Source organism: Vipera ursinii (assembly GCF_947247035.1).
Source record: "Vipera ursinii genome assembly, chromosome: 4".
NCBI lineage: Eukaryota > Metazoa > Chordata > Lepidosauria > Squamata > Viperidae > Vipera > Vipera ursinii.
This window is the reverse complement of record NC_139514.1, coordinates 26,231,957-26,251,598: the sequence shown is the minus strand read 5'-3', so window position 1 is coordinate 26,251,598 and position 19,642 is coordinate 26,231,957. Positions and strand designations below refer to the sequence as shown.

The following is a 19,642-nucleotide window of genomic DNA, read 5'->3' as shown; positions in this document are numbered from 1 at the left end:
TTGCTGTTATTGCATCAATCCAATGTGTCTTTGAAGGTAGCTAAATTTTGTAACACTGTCTTCAAAATTAAGCAGACTTTGCCCACTGATGATCTATGACAATTGTTAAATATTATATTGTCTTTTAAAATTTAATTTAATTTAATTTAATCTTATTTTATTTTTAATACTTATTGTAATGCTTGTCTGTGACCATAATATTGGAGGTGCGGGGAATATCAACATGGCATACAGCTTGCAGAACTACTTCTCTTCATTTGTAATACCTGACAGGAATTAAACACTCCAGGTGTCATTAAATTAAGCAATATCATTTTAGAAGTTTCCAGAAACCTGTATTTTCTGTGTTGTGCCATTTCTCTGGCACATCATTGCTCCATATGGCCTCAGCTTCATTGACTAGTAAGAGGGTATTAAAGGTCTGACTCTTCCAACAAATTTTGGGTTAAGTGTGAACCCATTGTATTTTATATGGATATCATTCTTTCCCTGACACTATTTTTCTTATTAGCCTTCTGTATTTTACTTTTTTTGTTTTACTCCTCATAAGCTGTCCCATATTCATTAGTGAAGTAAATAGTCTTAGATGATAATTAAATAAACTGAACTATATGAAAATGTCTACCTACAATTTAAATCATTTAGGTCTTGTTGAAAACTGCCATATAATGACACTCAAGTTGTTACTGAATTTATTTTGTAGTTACCTTTCATATTCTAGTGTTATATTTTTAAATAAAAAATCAAGGTTCAATCCACAATTTATATTTATAGCCCCCTCATGAAAAACAAAGTGCATAAGAGGCTTAACATGGATTCATTTTTGTCACCTCAGTTTCTGAATATTGGATGTCACACCAGAAAGTCGATAGATTCCATCCACAATTCCATGAGTCTCAATGAACTCTGCACAGTTCTTCAGTACTATAGGAACTACAAGAATGAGATAAAGAATTAAACATCATTATTAATATTTGTTACTAAAATTTTACTGATGATGAATAAAGAGTATACAGCAGTTGTGGGATTCAAATATATGAACAACCGGTTTTCTGTGTGGATGCCACTTCCGGAAGTCCATTCTGGGCCTGGGCAACAAAAAATTAGCTACCGGTTCTAGTGCGAACTGGCTGAATCCCACCACTGGTATACAGTTATGGTGCAACTATTAATCAAAATAATTGCTAGATAAAAAGCAGAATAAACTCCCTTTTTCTAAGCATATGTATGGCAGGTAGAAATAGGAACAGTATATGATTCTACTTTTGTAAAATGGAACAATATCTCTTTTTTTTCTTGCCAGTTTATCTCTAGACAGAGGTCTGGGGAAAAATATGGAAATTTACACACACACACACACACACACACACACACACACACACCAGAAATACATAAGAAGTGAAAAAAATGATCTAAATTTGGCAATACACCAAAATTAAAAAAAACCCAAAATCTGTGAAAGAGCAAGGAAATCTCATTCAATACAAACACCAAACACTTACACAAAGATAAAAATAAGGGATCAAAAGGAGTAGCTCAGATTCAGAGAATGAGACCAATTTTAGAAAAACATTTTTATGTGGACAAATGTGCATTCTGTCTCATTGCCTTCTTTCAGACTTTTTCTGAAATGTAATATTTTCAGTTTCTATAGGACAGTGCTTCTCAAATTTGCCCACTTTAAGAAGTGTGCACTTCCACTCTGAGAATTCTCTAGCCAATCATGTCCATTATGGAGATCAAAGGCTTTTCTTTTACAACGATATTTTCCATTTTGTTTTCAATTTTAACTTCTGCTTGCCTACTTATCATACATAAGCAAAATTACAGGGATGGCACTTTGTTATTATTCAGCAGCTTGTAACTATAGTTACAGCAAAAATTAGGATAGCTGAAGTAACTTCAATGGAATCATTTCTCATTATTATGTTAATCAACTTATACATTTCGTTTCTATACAATACACCAGAGTTTCATAAGCAAAGCAAGTTATATATCATATTTTTAAAAAGTGGCATCATATTTGTAAAGAACATTAAAAATAAACAATACTTGTATCATAATTTCTCACCATATTTGCCTATTTTTATTTTTAAAAACCCACCCAATTTGCAAGAAATAATTGCTCTGAGATTTCTGAAAGGTATTATCTCTAGTTATCTCACATTTAGAACACCAGATTTCTTTTTACAAGAACAAGATAGTCTGTAGTCATGTTTACAATTGTGGCCTCAAGCACTTACTCCATTCTTTTCAGTTTTATTTCTATTTTATGGTTTCAGACTATATGAAGTGTGATAATATGGTGAAATATATTTCTATTCATTTAACTAAATAAACAAATTGTTTTATAGGAAAAACTCAGATCTAGCTGAAGTATAAGATATACTTCAATGGATAAATATGATTGCTTAAATAATTATCTTATTATATTAAAATTTTGCCAATTAATACAATTGTGCAAGTTTCTGTAAATTACAGTTTTCCAGAAAATGTATCATAGTTATAGATGAATTGATGCTGTTGAATTCATACATGAATTCTCATATTAACAGATATTTACATTCATTTCCAGATTGCTCTGCCATTTTATTCCTATTATAAAAAATAGCAAAAATAAAATATTGAAACTTTTAGCAACATTACTAAATTCTGACCTTGCATGCACATAAAGGTAATCTATGATTTGTCTAATCTATATAATATTTGTCTAATCTATATAATATTTGCAAAATATACACGTTGGTTCAGTACAAAAAACTAAGCCATAGTTTAACTTCCATTTCGGAATAAAACACAAATAGCTGCATTTATATAATACATTATTCCCTACAACAAGGTTTTTAAACCACAATGGCTATTTTCATATGATATGCTACAAACAAGAAAACCACATTTTGACTAAGTGTCATGTGCATATCCTGCTATTAAGCTATGATCTATAATCACTGTAATTCTCTTAGCATGCTAAACTAAAACTGAACAAGCTGCCCTCTGGCTTAATGATACATGTGAACCCACTCTGCATCTTGCATGAAAGATCTAATATCATGGAGGATTTATGTGTAAAACCATACAGATAGCCTCTCACAAATAAGGCCTATGTTTTTTAAAAATTCCAGTACTTCTCCGAAGACTCAGGGCGGCTTACAAGCTTAGCAGTAGCCTTCATTCTATGTATATGCCTGCTTATTAGGGCTTTCACACACACCCCAAGTGGCATTATTACAAAGTCAGCTTAATTGCCCCCAACAATCTGGGTCCTCATTTTACCTATCTCAGAAGGATGGAAGGCTGAGTCAACCTGTTGTGATGCAGCCCTGCAAATATGTCTTAAAATATGATATTGTGTGAAAAGTTTTTACATCCACACAGTTTATCCGTGATTTATAACATGTGGCTAAAAAGGATATTTTTTCACATCTCTAATATGCTAAATGAAGTATACCACAAATGTAAATCCATTAAGACATCTTGATTTGTTGGTAAACCGTAACTCATAGGCATCTATACATAAAAATAACTAAAACCTGGAACTTGAGAATTTCTGGCATATGTCAGGATGCAAGTACATAAATGTGGGATTTGTATCATGGCATCACCACTCAGATTTCATTATTTTGACATACTGTAATCTCAGTTTGTTGTGGAGTCATGTCTAGATTCTTAAAATAAGATATGCTCTTCCTGTTTCTGGCTTGAATGAACAATGGTGGCTGCTTAATTTTGGAGAAAATAAGATAGTTACAGATTCAGAGTTTAGAAACCTCATTAAACATGCTCCATACAATGACAGGATATGTCTGCTCTCTATAAAACCATTATCAGTGTAATGTAGCTCCCAAGAAAGCAAAATACTTCACATTTTGAAATTTGAAAATCATCACTTTTAGGAACTTTTTATTGGTGAACTGCTTAACAGTGGGAATAAGAATTACATCTAATAGTGAAAACATACTGTATTCTCATATGCAAATACAAGAAGAGAGAAAGACATGTAAAAATTGCCTGGGTTTTCCAGGAGAAAATTAAATCGGCAGAAAATCTTATTCTGTTTGCTCTTGTCCTATTTTCTTCCAAACTGGCCAGAAATACTTTTGTTTTTCTGGTTCAAACATCAAATTGCTAAGCTTTTTTTTCTCTCCTTGTCTTACTTTAGTCATTTGATTGGTAATGAAATCTGGCATGCAACCCTATATTTCCACCACCAGGATAGTGACCTCCTCCCCCTTTTTTATACAGACTATTTCCTGCTGTTCTCCCATCCTGAACTCTTTTACATCAGAACAACTGCTTCTTATGACTAAAGTGTGGCTTTTGTGATGTCAAGAAACATTCACCAGACACTCATTTCACTTACGATCAAAAATTGTAAGCCTTGACCTCAAGTTCCAAGGAATAAGGGGCTATGCATCAATTTCCTGCAAAGCCAAACTTCTCAAAGAATTGACTATGAAAGCAGAGGACAAAAATGTTCTTTTTCAGTAATGTCAAAATCCAGAAGTAGTTTAGCTCTCTGACTCAGTGCTAGCAGGAGCTGGGCTTAAGATGGTAATCATAGCACACTAAGTACTGAGATAATTTTCTCCTAAATTGTCTGCAGCAGGTCTTAGTGGAAAATAACCACAACATTAATCTAATTCAGAGAGACAGAGAAAGAAGAAACTATATATTAAACTTTTGTAGTAACTGTCTTTTTTTCCAACAACATGTACAAATGAACAAGTTTTCCATTCTTCAAGGGGAAGTAGACAGAACTTTTTTTAAAAAAGGAAAGCTGTTATATATGAGGAAAAGAGGGGCATGGCTGAATTTCCCAATCTACTTATGTCTGTAATTGAAACCATACTGGAGGCTTAGAAGTTGGAAGAGGGAATTGTGTCACAAAGTTTCTGCTAGTTTTGCCAGGAAGGGAAAAGGTCCTCGTTTTACAACCAGAATGGAAACCAGATGAGGAATAAAGAGAGAATGTAGGCCCCTAATATTACTTGGGTGAAAAACAACTCACAATGAACATATTAAGACAATAAAGCTTTTTTTAAAACTACAACTTAAAAAAATCCCTTAAAGTGGTAGCATGTCAAGGAAATGTTAGCCAATTGTATATATCTTTTTTAAAAAGCTATATTTTCTGCAGAATTTTCCTGGTCACTTTCTGCTCTACTCAATGTTTTGGAGATATCATTTGGCCTGCCTTCAAATTTTCCAAGCATTGGGGTTTTCACATTATCTGCTCACTTAACCATTATAAGTGGTGCTTCAAATAGGCAGTCTAGTTTTACTTTATCTAGTTCTTCTATGATTCAAGATAACCTTAGATCAGAGGTGTCAAACTGCCAGCCCATGGGCCGGTTTCATCATACCGAAACTGGACCCACCCCATTGCCAGCAGCTCAAAAAGAGTTGCGATACATTGCGACACGTCACGTGGCATGGCGAGTTTGACACCTGTGCCTTAGATGTTACAAGCAGGAAAACCATGACCTTCAAAATATACACCTTTATTGTCAGGGCCATTTATCTAATGTCACTTCATGCCTTAATAAATACTATGTGGATGGCATTCAAAAGAGAGGCTTCCCATAAAGAGGAATATAAACAAAATGAGAAACCTTAAAACAGCTGCATCTTTTACAAGGCTCAGAAGAAGATGCTACAGAAACTTGTTTAGCCACTTCATTTTGCTTTTTTTTCCCCAGGAAATGGCTGAATATGGGAATCAAAGAGATACCTTTCCCCTTGAAAGATCCCCCCCACCAAAATAGCTGCAGCCCCAGATTCAGAGTGAAGCTAAATTTTCCACAATAGGAAATAGGCACAGGACCATAGTGTCCTTAAAAACATGAACTCCACAGCAGTATCACATATGCTTACACTTCACAACAGTATACGTTGCTCAACTGCCAAACAGTGGGAAATAACTGATCCTGGAGTAGCATAGGATAAATATTATGATGCTGTCAAATCTATTCTTATTTTATAATGATTCTGACCACTGAATGTACATTTTGCATAGGAGCTATATACTAGGTTAGAGGTCCCCAACCTCCTGGGCAGTGGACTGCTATTGAGCTGCAGCCCATAGGGAATAGGGCCACCAAAGCAGCAGGTGAGTGTACAAAGCTTCATTTACACATATGTGGGATTTAGGTTGTGCACACAAAACCATTCCTCCCCCCCCCACACCCAGTTGTTCCAATATGTGAACAACCAGTTCTTTGTGTGGATGCTGCTTCTGGAGGTCCATTTTGGGCCTAGGCAACAAAAAATTATCTACTGGTTCTGCTGAAGTGGTACAAACCGGCTAAATCCCACCACTGAGTATATCTGGTTTTGACCTGGCTCAAAAACAATAACTGGGAGAGGGAATTTGGAATCCTAGTGGATGATCACTTGAATATGAGCCAGCAGCGTGCAGCAGCCGCCAAAAAAGCTAATACAATCCTGGGTTGAATAAAAAGAGGCAGAGAATCAAGATCAATGAAGTATTAGCACTGTTTTATAAGTGTTCTGTTCCAGCCTACAACTGGCCCTGTTTGTGTGTCCGGGACAACCCCTTTTTCCTTTTTACATTCAATAGGCTGGAAAAACCCAATCAAATTTATTTACAGTTCAAACAAAAAAGCAACAGAATATTTCCTTCAATAAATAAATCAAAATATCAAACAAGAGTCAACAAACAAGAGTTAAACAGAAGTAGCAAGAACAGACCAGAATTCTCTTAGAATGTCTCCAAATGGTTGCCTTCAGCAATCAGCCCTGCCCACACCTTCCCCTTTTATTATCAGTCCCAAGGCATGGCTTCTCAAACTATTCTGCAAAGTACCAGAGGGCAGGACAAGAAACAATGGTTGGAAACCAATCAAACTGAGAAGCTAACTGGAATTAAGGAGAAACTTCCTAACAGTGAGGACAATTAACCAGTGGAATGGCTTGCCTTCAGAAATCATGGGCACTCCATCACTGAAGCTATTTAAGAAGAGACTAGACAGTCACTTATCTACAATGGTATAGGTTCTCCTGCTTGAGCAGGGGGATGGACTAGAAGACCTCCAAGGTCCATTCCAGCTCTATTCTATTTTATTCTATCTTTTTTTAATTGACAAATGGGCTATATTTTTGTCCATCATTTATTTTAGCTTAAGCACAAGTGCCATTTTAAGCAATCTTACAGATGTTCCTTTTTTCTAACAACAATAATTGTGGAAACTTATAATTAATAATCCTTAATAGATGTCACTATTAAAAAGTGGACTTATCCCTTTTCCCCTTCAACAGACCCATGATCAGAAAATAAAACTTGTCAAAAAAGAACAGTGTCTACCCTTCAATGTGTATTTTAAAAAAGGCTTTTAATTTCCATAGCTATCAATTCAACACTTTTCATCATTTAATTTATAGAGGAGAAACACATTATCCTACTACACTCCTGTGCCAATGTTTACATTTGGGTCCTGGAAGTCTGAGACACCTGTGTTTGAACAGGATGATAGCAAACCAACATCAAACAGGTTTAAAAATGAATAACCCCTTTTAAGCTTCCATGATCTATTCTACTTTGACTGATGTAGGTTTCTCTTTGAACTTTGAACAGGCCATTAGCTCTGTTAGAATCTTGTAATGGAGACTATAGCTGTAATCATCCTATTTTCTCATTTTGTCACAGTATCAGATAGTTCAGCAATTTGTCCCAATGATTAGTATAAGGACTTGCAAAGTTGACTAAAAGCTTAAGTCTAGTTCAGTTATATGAAGCAACATACTAAGTCAAGTATACAGGCATGCTAGACCTCAAAGTGGAATTAAAATTCCAGGAATTTAGTGTCTGAAAAAGTCTCCAGGAAAAGGTATAAATGAAAATCACAAATAAATGGAAGTGGGTGGGAAGGCAACACTTTAAGTATAAGAGTTAACTCACCAAGGAAGAAATTGAACTGATCTATAGCATTTTGTGAAATTAGTAACTGAAGTTGGGAGGCGTTCTATAAGTTAATAGGAAAAGCACCAAATTCCCCCACTATAACTAGAATGAAAAAGGAACAGAAGTGGCAGAAGCAGTAACACAAAGAAAAAATAACAATAGCTTCATTTATGGAAAAAAACCAACCAAATCTGGGCAGAACTTCAATCTGTCCAATGCTTGTGAAAAATAAAATAATGGGTAATTTCATCCTCTGTTTTTGCCATCATTTGACTATTTAAATCACAATAATGGGTAGATGACTGTTGAAATGAATCCAGTAAATGCACATAAAAAATTAAGAGGTAATTAATATTCTTTTGGGGGCCCAGCCACAGTGCCAATCATCAATGACAAAATGGTTAAGAACCCATCATTGCTTAAACACTTCAAAAAGAAAATTCACACCACCAGATAAGGGAATGTTAGTATTTATCTATAACTCAGTCTTTATTCTGTTACTTAATTACTCTTATTATAGCATGGTTTTTCAGATACTGAATCTAAGTCTGCCTGTATGAGGAAATGAAATAAAATAATTAAACCTCAGAGAAATGCAGTGGTAAATGATATTTTTATAAACAGAGAAATAAACATAGGAATCAGTGATTATCCTGTTCCACAAAAAGAATAAAGGTATAAATAGGTATAGAATGAGATACAGTCTTCCCAGGTTTACTTTCTCCTTTTAAAAGGGTGTTTTTTTTTGTCTTATATTTGATTACAGTTTCATCCACTAGACCAGGGCTTTTCAACCTTTTCACCCATTGTACCACTTTTAGGATATGGCAACATCCGAGTACCACCAGTTGCCTAGCAAGGTGTCAAAAACTTGATGACCAAAAAAAAAGAAGGAAAAAAGTGATGAAGTACAGGTAGTCTTCAACTTAGAATAGTTTGTTTAGCGACTGCTCAAAGTTACAATGGCACTGAAAAAATGAATCAGTTGCCAAGCATCTGAATGTAAATCACAAGAACCTGGAGATGCTGCAACATTCCAGCTGATCAGCACTTCTTCTGGGCTCAGAAGCACCAGGATCAGCACTGAGCTCCAGCTGGAGCCTGGTGCTGATCCTGGTGCTTCCGCTGAGCCCTGACAGCCCTGCAGCTCCAGCCATCTCTCACAGTGCTGCCACCAGTTCAGCTCATTTCCCTCCCTCACTACCACTCTTCTAGGATGGTCATGTACACCTGCCAGGTGCCAATGTACCACAGGTGGTACCCGTACCACTGGTTGAAAAGCCCTGCACTAGACCTCACATCAATTAAGATAATTTAGATACTTCCTGAACCAGAGAAACTGCAGTTGGTGATAAAGTTCCATATTCTTTTGCTTACAAACCTTCCAACACCAATTAAATGACAAAATAAGTCCTAGATATTCTTTTACTGCAGATCCTTAAGGGGAGACCAATTCAATTTAGTTTCTCTTAAACTTGCCAGACGTCTCTTATTTCAAGGGTTGTTTCTTATAGAAAGGAGTTGCTTATAATATAGTGTTTTGACTGGACAGTACATGCATATCACTCCTCTCTTCTTCTACCCAAATTTGAACTGTTTCAGCTACTCATTCAGAAGTAGCCAAAACTAGGTTTACAAAATGAGACCCTTTGTGTGTATCCTGCAATTGCTCAAATGAATCTTCCATCAAAAATATCGAATAAAATATTTTCTCTGAGCTTATTTCAATGTTTTTATTAGTTTGGTTTCCTATGTTTTCTATGGATTCCAAAAAGTTTACATTGTATTTCAGGTTGACCTTATTAGTACATTAATGTGAATTATTGTTGAATTAAATCAGTGTAGACGAGATGGGCAGCACACAAATCAATCAATGAAAAAAAAACAAAGTTATTATTTTCTCTTATGCATTGTCCTGTGATTCCATCTGGGTAAAACTCTGGTAAATGTGAAATTTTAAATTAGAAATACAGAACTAACATGGAAAAGTCATGTTTTAGTTTTTGCCATTTTGGAATTCTATAGGCAAATTTCACTTTTCGCAAATGAAAAAGCAACCATGATAAAACAAAGAGAAAAAAACCATGGAAAACTCTCTATATAATAAACATATGTATTTATATTAAGTATTTATATAAAGGTATTTATAAGGAATTTTTCCACACCTCGGTGCAATTTTTTTTGAGTATCCTTGCTTATGCTTTCATTACACATGGTCTTGGATAAAATACTTTGGTTTAACATGCTTTATCCACACTGGATTGCTTTATAGTGTATTTCAGATACAGTTGGTTCAGAATTCCCAAGTCATGGGACAGATCATAAGAGGTTTGTCCTGCTCTTCCCTCCAACCCAGCCTCTTTTAATTCAGGGTTGGGCAATGATCAAAAGATGAGGGGGTAATGCAGTTCAGCTTCCAAATCTTCTGGAAGGTTACAGAAAGTCAAATCATTTATGTGCAGGATGTGAAGAGATGAACAAAAAATTTCTAGAAGATAAAATGCTGCTATTCCTATCCTTACGCATTCATTCAAAGTAAAAAAAAATCAGTTAATGAACTGTTTGTTGTGGGTAGACCACTCACTCCTATTCCCACTCTTAAAACCCTTTTGAAAAACCAAAACTTTAGTTGCCATAAAAGAAGAAGATGAATTAAAACAACAAAGGTGAATAGAGTTTTGCACTTTTGAGGAAAGCAGTAGTTCTTATTTCCAACACAGTTTTGAACATTTAAATATATCAAACTCATAGTACTATAAATAACAATAATGTCCCTTTTGATGAACCTTGCTTTATAAAGAAAAAACTAAACGTTTTCTTTGACTTCTAACAACAAAAAGTCAGGTGTCTGATATATTGCCCCATAAATTCAGCTCTCTCCAGCTGCAATCCCTAGCCGCCGCCACCACCAACCCGCACACATTTCTTTTTTTGACTCTGTTTCTCTGTTTTGTTTTCCATTTGGCAAATCAGAGGCTCAAACCTAGCTTAAGGAAAAACAAAGTATTCTTTTTGCTCCACTATCTCTGGTCCATGTCATACCAGATAGTATTTATCATTTCCTCTCTTCTACACACACCAGTGCATATTCCCTTCCTGCATACTAGCTTTAAATTACTGGTCAAATTGTTTCACAGGGTTTTCCTCTTGAGAGTCACAGTAGCTGAACAGCACAGAACTTCCTGTTGTTGTCAGGCCTTACTTCCTCTTAAAGCAATGGAACTTCCTTTTAACATATCTAACCTTTTCCATGACAACCATTTGCCTGCATGGTTGGTAAACAGAAGCAGCGGCAGCAGCAAAATAAGACAGATGATGATGATGATGATGAGAATGAAGATGATGAGAATGGGCATGGCAGAGCAGGATATATTTGCTTTGTTTTTCCTTGCACATAATAAGTTTCACTCAGAATCAGTTTTCCTATGACTACAGAAAGAATAAAGATAATACATCTATTAAAAGCTCATTTCTCTATAGAATAATTGCCTTAATTCAAATGTTATTTTAGCATGTTACTAGATTTATATGTTTTAATTTGTAAAGGGAAGTTTAAGAGGGTTGGTTTGACTATCAATTGTGCGATTTTACCAAGTATGGACATTTGTTCAAAAAGCAATGTAAATATTATCATGCATTAGTGTTTGATTTGCAGTTGGTATTCATATTCCTGTTGCAAAGCTGCAAAATAAATAGGCATTCTTTAGCTTTAGCAATGATTTTCGGTCAGAAAGGAACACTATTTCTATTCTCTTCTGTTAGAATAGATTTAGGATGTATTTGTTAATGCCAAAATATTGTTGCTAGTATTCAGTGCCATTTATTATACAGTGCCATGATATAAGTGGATACTTTCTAGCTGGCTATGAAGTATTTGTTAGAGAACACACATGCAAGATGAAGAAGTGATTCTCATTTAGAGCAGGCCATAGAAATAGAAAGGTTTATTCTGGAAAAAAAATCAGCCTACATACCATTTGAAAAATGATATCTTTGAAGAATGCATAATGTGTGATTCTCACAACAATGACTGATGGGCTAATGATAGCCCAAACACATATTATATTTTTGTAAATGAAATAATGAAGTTTCAGGAGAAAAATAGGTATAGGTGTTCAGGAGGCATAAGATAAGTGCTACTCCAGACTGGCCTAGCTTTGTTGGACTGGTCAAGTCTTGTTGTAAAAGTGTCTGGAGTTGTAAACCTTTGAACATATCACTTAGAACAGGGATGTCAAACTCGCAAAGTCACGTGACGTGTCACGACGTATGGCAACTTTTTTTCCATTGCCAGCAATGGGGTGGGCGTGGTTTTGGCATGACACATCCGGCCCGCAAGCTGGCAATTTGACACCTCTGACTTAGAACATGTATTGTTCCTGACAGTTCATCTGCCTTGATTCTTCTGGCATTAATATCTTCTTTCCTTCCTTCCTTCCTCTCTCCAGTCCATTCCCTGAGATATTAAAAACAACAGCCCTGAAGCAACAGCCCTGTTTTAAATGTTTGTTAAGCATTCAGAATACACTTGCTTGGTCCCAGTCACGGGACAAATCTTATTTCCTGTTTCAGCCTAGCCCAAGGCCATCTACAGGCAGTAGCCACAGCAGTGGCAGCTCATATCTGTGTAAATTTTTTGGCTTGCTAACAAAGAATAAAGGGAGACCGATATGATCATTTCAAACTTATTTGTTCTCATCAGTCAGCCAAAAAAATTATATATATATATGTATGTATGTATGTATAAATTTTTTGGATTGCTAACAAAAAATTAAAGGGAGACTTATATAGCTATTTCAAGCTTATTTGTTCTCATCAGTCAGCCACACCCTTCTGAGATTTGAACCTGGGCTGATTGCACAGTAGGCAGTTGTTTTAACCTCTAGGCCACAAGCTCTATCTCACTTTGTCAGCTGCATCAGGGAGGGAAGAGACAGGGGAAATATGTCTTGAGTATTTTATTTATTTATTTATTTATTTATTTATTTATTTATTTATTTATTTATTTATTTATTTATTCATTTATTTATTCAGTTTATATACCGCCCTATTCCCAAAGGACTCAGGGTGGTTTACAGGGCAAAATTTAGGGTTAGGCAAAATTTTGAACACCTTGTCGGCCCAAATATGTTTGTGTGTGTGTGTGTGTGTGTGTGTGTGTGTGCGCACACACACACACACACACACAAATATATATACATACACACATTCCTCAAGAATAATTTGAGTACTCATTTGAGGTACTTCATTGAGAAAGTTTTTCATATGGTGCAGCATTTTGCCCAACTAAAGGTTACAAAGTATCAAACAGAGATGAGAGTTTTAGTAGTATATAGATGAAATAATGCTTCATGCAGCATATATCTAAATGTAATCAGCATAAAGGGGTGCCTGAAAACAATTTAAGGTGAGATTTAATGTCCTGGTACTTACCTTTAAAGCCCTACATGGCTTAGGCCCGGGATACTTGCAGGACCATCTGCTACTGGGAACGAATTCCCATCGCCCAGTACGCTCACACAGAGAAGGCTTCCTCAGGGTACCGTCGGCTAGACAATGTCGGCTGGCGAACCCCAGGGGAAGGGCCTTCTCTGTGGGAGAGCCAGTCCTATGGAATCAGCTCCCCCCTGAGCTTCGGATGGCCCCAGATCTTCAGTCCTTTCGCCGCGGCCTCAAAACTCTCCTTTTCCACCTGGCTGACCTGGACTGACAGGCATTTTAATTATGTTTACAATTTTTAATTTATTTTTAATTTTTAATTTTAATTTATTGCACAGATGACTTTAATTTTAATTTTATCTTAATTTCTGTACTTGTTAGCCGCCCTGAGTCCTTCGGGAGATAGAGCGGGATATAAGTCCCATTAATAAATAAATAAATAAATAAATAAATAAATAAATAAATAAATAATTGGTATAACACAAGGCATCAAGCAGGTAAGTCTAAGCATGAAGTCCAAATGACTAATGAATGCCTATCTCAGACTGAAGGAACTGAAAGTATGTAATTACTTATGATAGGACTACTACTCATTTTCTTAACCAAAGTGGACAACCGAATCAATCATACGGTTCAGTTCAGTCTAAATTGGAATAGACAATCAAGATGTTGAATAATGCATCACTCTTTACACTAACTGAATTAGAAATGATTCTGCGTAATTGTAAGGCTGAAAAGCCACAACTATTTGATAAAACCACAAGAGTTTCCTTTGTTATTTTCAGTATTGTCCAATATACTGTATTTCTTTTACTTTTTTAAATAGACGGGAAGGTAAAATTGATTCTAATATAAAATTGGATATCATTTAAATAACACCAATATTTCTAACTCAATAATTATGCTAAATGAAAATAGTAATGAGTTTTAAAACATATTTTTACCCCAAACACAAAATTTAATAAAATTCACAAACTTTTTCTTTCGGACAAAAATATACACACATACTTACTTTATTGCTCTGTACACCGCCCTGAGTCCTCCGGGAGAAGGGCGGTATATAAAACAAATAAATAAATAAATACTCTCACAGATAAATGCAGACACTCAAATGGCACGCAGCAGGCAGATTGGAACAATTTGATCATGAACCATATTTTATTTTATTGTGCCCAATTAGGCACAAAGGAATGGGAAATGTATGACTACTACTTTCAGGGATTACCAGTGATGCTTGACATCACAACATGTAATTTTGCTCTTGCCTCTCAGTTGATTCAACTTTGCCAGCTGGAAGACCTACAGATCTGATTGAAAATACTTGCAGAGTAAAGATAATAAATCCATGTAGGAAAATAAAAATATGGGTGTGCTACTCAGTGCTTTTAAAAAAAAAAGGTGCTGGAACTCAGAGGTACTGTCACTGGGAGTGAAGCCGGTGTCTGTAAGAACCCCCTCTTGCTATGGCGTTGCCGCCCATCTTTTGCACACCTACCCCTGCGGCTCGCAGCTACAGGCCATGGAGATTCCCCTCCCCACAGTTGCCACACCATGGCCCATGCGGAGCCCCCACCCAGAGCTGCTCCAAACCCCGACCCAGAGCTGTGTTCCTTGTGGCAGTGGTCTCCAGCGCTGAACAGCTGATGGCCTCTGACACCAGCTGAAGACGCCCAGGCCGCGGGCCACCTGGCATCCCTGATGCCAAATAGCTGTTGGCCTCTGGCCCCGGCCCCGATATTCGTTCACTTACTGCCCCGTCGCTTCCAAACGCAGTAAGTGAGTGAGTGAACAAGTGGTGTTTGGAAGCTTTTGGAAGTGTTTGGAAGCGACAGGCAGTAAGTGAGTGTGTGAATGAGCAAATGGCATTTGGAAGCAACGGGGCAGTAAGGGAGTGAGTGAATGAGCAAATGGCATTTGGAAGCAGACAACTTGCCTGTGCAACGTTTACTTATCCTACTGGATTTATGGTCAAAGACTGTAACATTTTTTATGAAAATATACCGGTAGATTGAATTATAAACAAGAAGGCTTCAATTTATGTTAGAAATAGAATTAATTGGTGTTACCTAGCTTGCTGTCAGTGACTCTGAAGGTAGGAATCTTTCAGTTGCATGTTACACTCCAGAGAATGGTTGTAATGAAAGAAGTAAGAAGGAATTTTGGGGGAAAACTTCAACATTCTGAAAATGATCCAGGAGAAAAAAAAATATACTTTTGGACAACATGATATGAATGCATATGAATGGGACAAAGAAGCATAAGGAAGTAAATGGGCCATTTGGAGACTCAAGAATGAATGGGAAGAGTGGCTGGTATATATCTGCTTAGAATAAGAAGCAATTTGGATATTTTTTAAAAGCATAAATCTGTTCATAAGTACAGCCAGCAAATGAATGAACATAGATTTGAAAGCATGATTTGAGTTTTTTATTGGGGAAAAATGGAAGAATAATAGAAAGTGTACAAGGGTGATCAGAGGTTCTGATGTGGGAAGATAATGTTTTGCCATTGACAAGAGTAAATCTTGAAAGAAAAAATGGATATGAAAGAAAATAAAAAAGCGAAAGAAGTTAGGGTGCAAGTGGAATAATTGGAGGTAGAGAAATTATTAGTATTAAAATATATCAACTTTATCTCCCATAGAAGAAAAGGAAAAATGATGTGTATATTCTTCAGAACAGTATGAAAAGAATTACTTTATAATATGCCATAAAGGATTATGCTATTTAAGCAGTATGAAAAAGGATGGTTGGAAAAATAAACTGAAAGATGCTATGAATCAGTGGGGAAGCATATAACGGCATGACTGCTGGAAAAATGAGCTTGAAATAAAGATATTGCATATTGTGCATATAGAGAAAAAAATTATGAAGAATGTAATGTAAGAAACCATGGTATGGTTAAAAACTAGACAAATCATGCCCCATTGTCTCATCATTTCAGAAATATCCTTGTCTCAACAGAGAAACAAAATTATCACAAATGGGCAAAAAAAAGTAGCTTCCCCATTGAGTTTCCTTATGGGAGAATGGCACAGAGCATTGGAAAGTTCCTTCCTTCCTCCCTTCCTTTCTCTTTTCCTTCCAGTCTTCCTTTCTTCCCTCTTTCCCTTCCTTCCTTCCCTTCTTTCTTCACCGTTCCTTCTTTCTTTTCTCCTTCATCCTTCCTTCCTACACTCCTTTCCTTCCTCCCTCTCTTTCCTTCCTTCCTTTCTCTGTCATTCTTTCATTATCCTTCAATGTCCTTCAGCCTCAGTTAAGACCAAGGCTTATTCTTTCATGTAATACAGAACTGGTAATCCATGTATTGCATGGATTCAACCATTTATGGTTTATTAAATTATACAGTGTGCAAATCCTTTTAGCTTTTCATTGTAATATGCCTATAGATACCCATATCTATATTTAGAGAGCTGTTTGTGAATGAGGAAGAAAGAAAAGAAAGCAAGAAAGCAAGAGAGAGAGAGAGAGAGAGCAGTGGCGTAGCGTGGGGGGTGCAGGGGGGGCCGGCCGCACCGGGCGCAACATTTGGGGGGGGCGCTCGCACTCGCAGCTCTCTGCCCCTGCCTGGCTCACTCACTCTCTCTCACTGCAGTGCTGGCTGTGCGAATCCGATCCGAGCCGCCGGGTCGCCGCCCACTGTGGAGGGGGGGGTGCCAGGCGTGAGGTGCGGTTAGGGGGCGCAAATTACTTGCCTTGCCCTGGGTGCTGACAACCCACGCTACGCCACAGAGAGAGAGAGAGAGAGAGAGAGAGAGAGAGAGAGAGAGAGAGAGAGAGAGAGATTTCAAATAAGCTTTTTTATATCAGAGAAACTTTTCAAGTAAAACTAAGCAAAGCAAACTTCTACACAGCTTAAAATGCTTTACTTGCTTTCTTTTCATTTTAACCTGGTGATAACTAGAGTAAACAAAGTTTATTCCACTCAGCATAGCTAAGGTCTAGGCAATAGTTACTCCCTCAAGGGCCCCCGAGATCCACTTATGTCAATAAATCTAAGAGAAAGCGAACATTGACTTAACCTGCAGGTCTCTTGAAAGATATTTCAGAGCCAGCAGAAACTAAGAAAGCATTTTATTATAATAATGCTGTGGATGCATGCATAGAACATCCTCTCCGTGTTTCTTTCCATACCCAAAATCGGGAAAAACAAAAGAAAAATATATATGAATAAATTGACAACATTTGTATTCTTGAAGGTATTTTAAATTAACATTTTAAATTAAATAATGAGCCGCCTAGAAAATTCTGCTATAAAAGCCAGCAGGGTGACTTTTGCTCAGTCATTCTCTGCCAACCCATCTCATAGGGCTTTGGTTATGAGGAAAATAGGAGGGAGGAGATTAAGCTGCCTCAGGCTGACCAAAAATAAAAGGGCAGAATGAATCAAATAAATAAATAAATGCAAACAGAATATATCCAAGAGATGTATTCACAATACTGTATTTCACAATGCATACTCAGCAGGTAGTCCTACATGGAAGGAAGTGTGCAACAGGGAACCTCAAGATTCTGTCTTGGGCCCAATACTCCTCAATATCTACATAAATAAGCTAGATGAAGGGATAGAAGGGGAAGTCATTAAATTTGCAGATGGCACCAAGCTGGGGAAAATAGTTAATACTTTGGAAGGTAAGCTCAAGATCCAGAAGAATCTTGACAGACTTGAATATGGGTCCCTATCCAACAGGAGGCAGTTCAGTGGTGAGAAATGTGAGGTCCTGCATTTACTCAGGAAAAACTAAATGCATAGGTATAGAATAGGTAATACCTGGCTCAACAATATTAACTATGAGAGGGATCTAGGTGTTCTTTTTTATAAATATTTTATTAATTTTCTAATTTTACAATCTTAAGTACTTAATAAACAACGTGTTGTCTGGGTCCATGGGTAACTCAGTGGTACATATTAACTTTCTCAGCATAGTTCCAATACTACACCATCCAGTGCTTCCTTGATCCTCTCTTCTTCCGGTGGTATGCATTTTTCCACACTGGGCAAATACAATTCTTGTTACTGTCAATACATATTCAATTAAATATAGACATCTTCATGACATTTTTCTGGTATTATACATAATATCGATAGTGTCAGTTTATAATATCTTTTCTAGCCAAAACATATCTCAATTGCATTTGCACTTAAAATCTATTTGTTCAATCAATATCCTGTTCTTCCTGCTCTTTTAAAAAAATAATTTCCCATGAATGTTCAAAATATCTCTATCGCTTATAATTTTCTCATAATAAATTATATTTGGGCAACCAAAAGCTTCTCTTATTCAAACCCTTTTAGAATTTTTATATTTCCCATCTCATAACAAAATATATTCTAGTTATAGATCCTATCTTTATAATAATACTTTTATTTCTAACAATTATTTATTTTCTTAACCATATTCAAATATCTGTTTAATAGTATAATATCCCATCTAATAGGTCAAAATCTCTATTTTCTTCAGTCTTACTCTAGCTTTCTTCCTTTGCTAAATAACTTTCAAAGTCAGTGCATTTGAATCATCAAGTAATTCTTCTTCGGTTTTTGTGTATATTGTTTGGAATGAAGAAAATAATTTGATTGAAGTATTTTTGGAAGAATGCTCAACCCATTTATATTCCTAAAACAGCCTCCGTCCTCCTTCAGTTTTTCTTTTCATTTCTTGTTTGTCAATATTCAGCATTTCTCCTAACAGCTTTATAATCCATTTGATCAGCTCTTCTTCCTTATCCTCAAATGTGTTCTGAGATCTTGACGAGTAAGATATCTTTTCCATTTCCGGTGCTATCACTGCATCTTCTAATTTTTCATTTGTCTGTATCTGTCTTTTAATGGAACACCCATTTTGTTTTTGTATTTAGTCTTTATAGTCCAATAGGGTCCCCAACACAGATAAGCAGCCCAAGAGGTTTTTTTCCCCTTTTCCCAGCTGCAGTCTGCAAAAGTGAAAGTTTCCAGGAACAAAGGGTCTTATCTAAGTCTGGGCTTCAAGCCAAGTTTCTTTTAAGCATAATAAATTGCAGTGCCTTGATTCAACACTAGATGTCATTGACACTGTCTTCCAGCTTTCCAGATCCAAGCCTATTTTACAGACTTTGAAATCTTTTCTAAAAAGAAGTCTCAAAGTTACTTTTAGTCCCCAAATGTCAAAGCTATATATCTGTATCAATTCCAAATTGATCTTGTAGTTTTCTCTATTCCCCCCCCCAAAGCAATTAATTCATTGCTTTTCTTTTCCTGAGGGAATGGGGCAAAAATTTCCCTTCCCTCTCTTTGCTTTGGGCA

The 19,642-nt window shown here is 36.3% G+C and overlaps 1 protein-coding gene across 1 annotated transcript in view; it reads right to left on the bottom strand.

Moving 5' to 3' along the window:
* ARHGAP31 (Rho GTPase activating protein 31) overlaps positions 1-19,642 on the bottom strand; it is a gene marked incomplete at its 5' end in the record, with an annotated part of 99,993 nt that overhangs the window by 35,512 nt on the left and 44,839 nt on the right. The window contains one exon of the mRNA XM_083361882.1: positions 831-933. Coding sequence (XP_083218008.1) covers positions 831-933 — 103 coding nt within the window. The remainder of the gene's footprint in view (positions 1-830; positions 934-19,642) is intronic.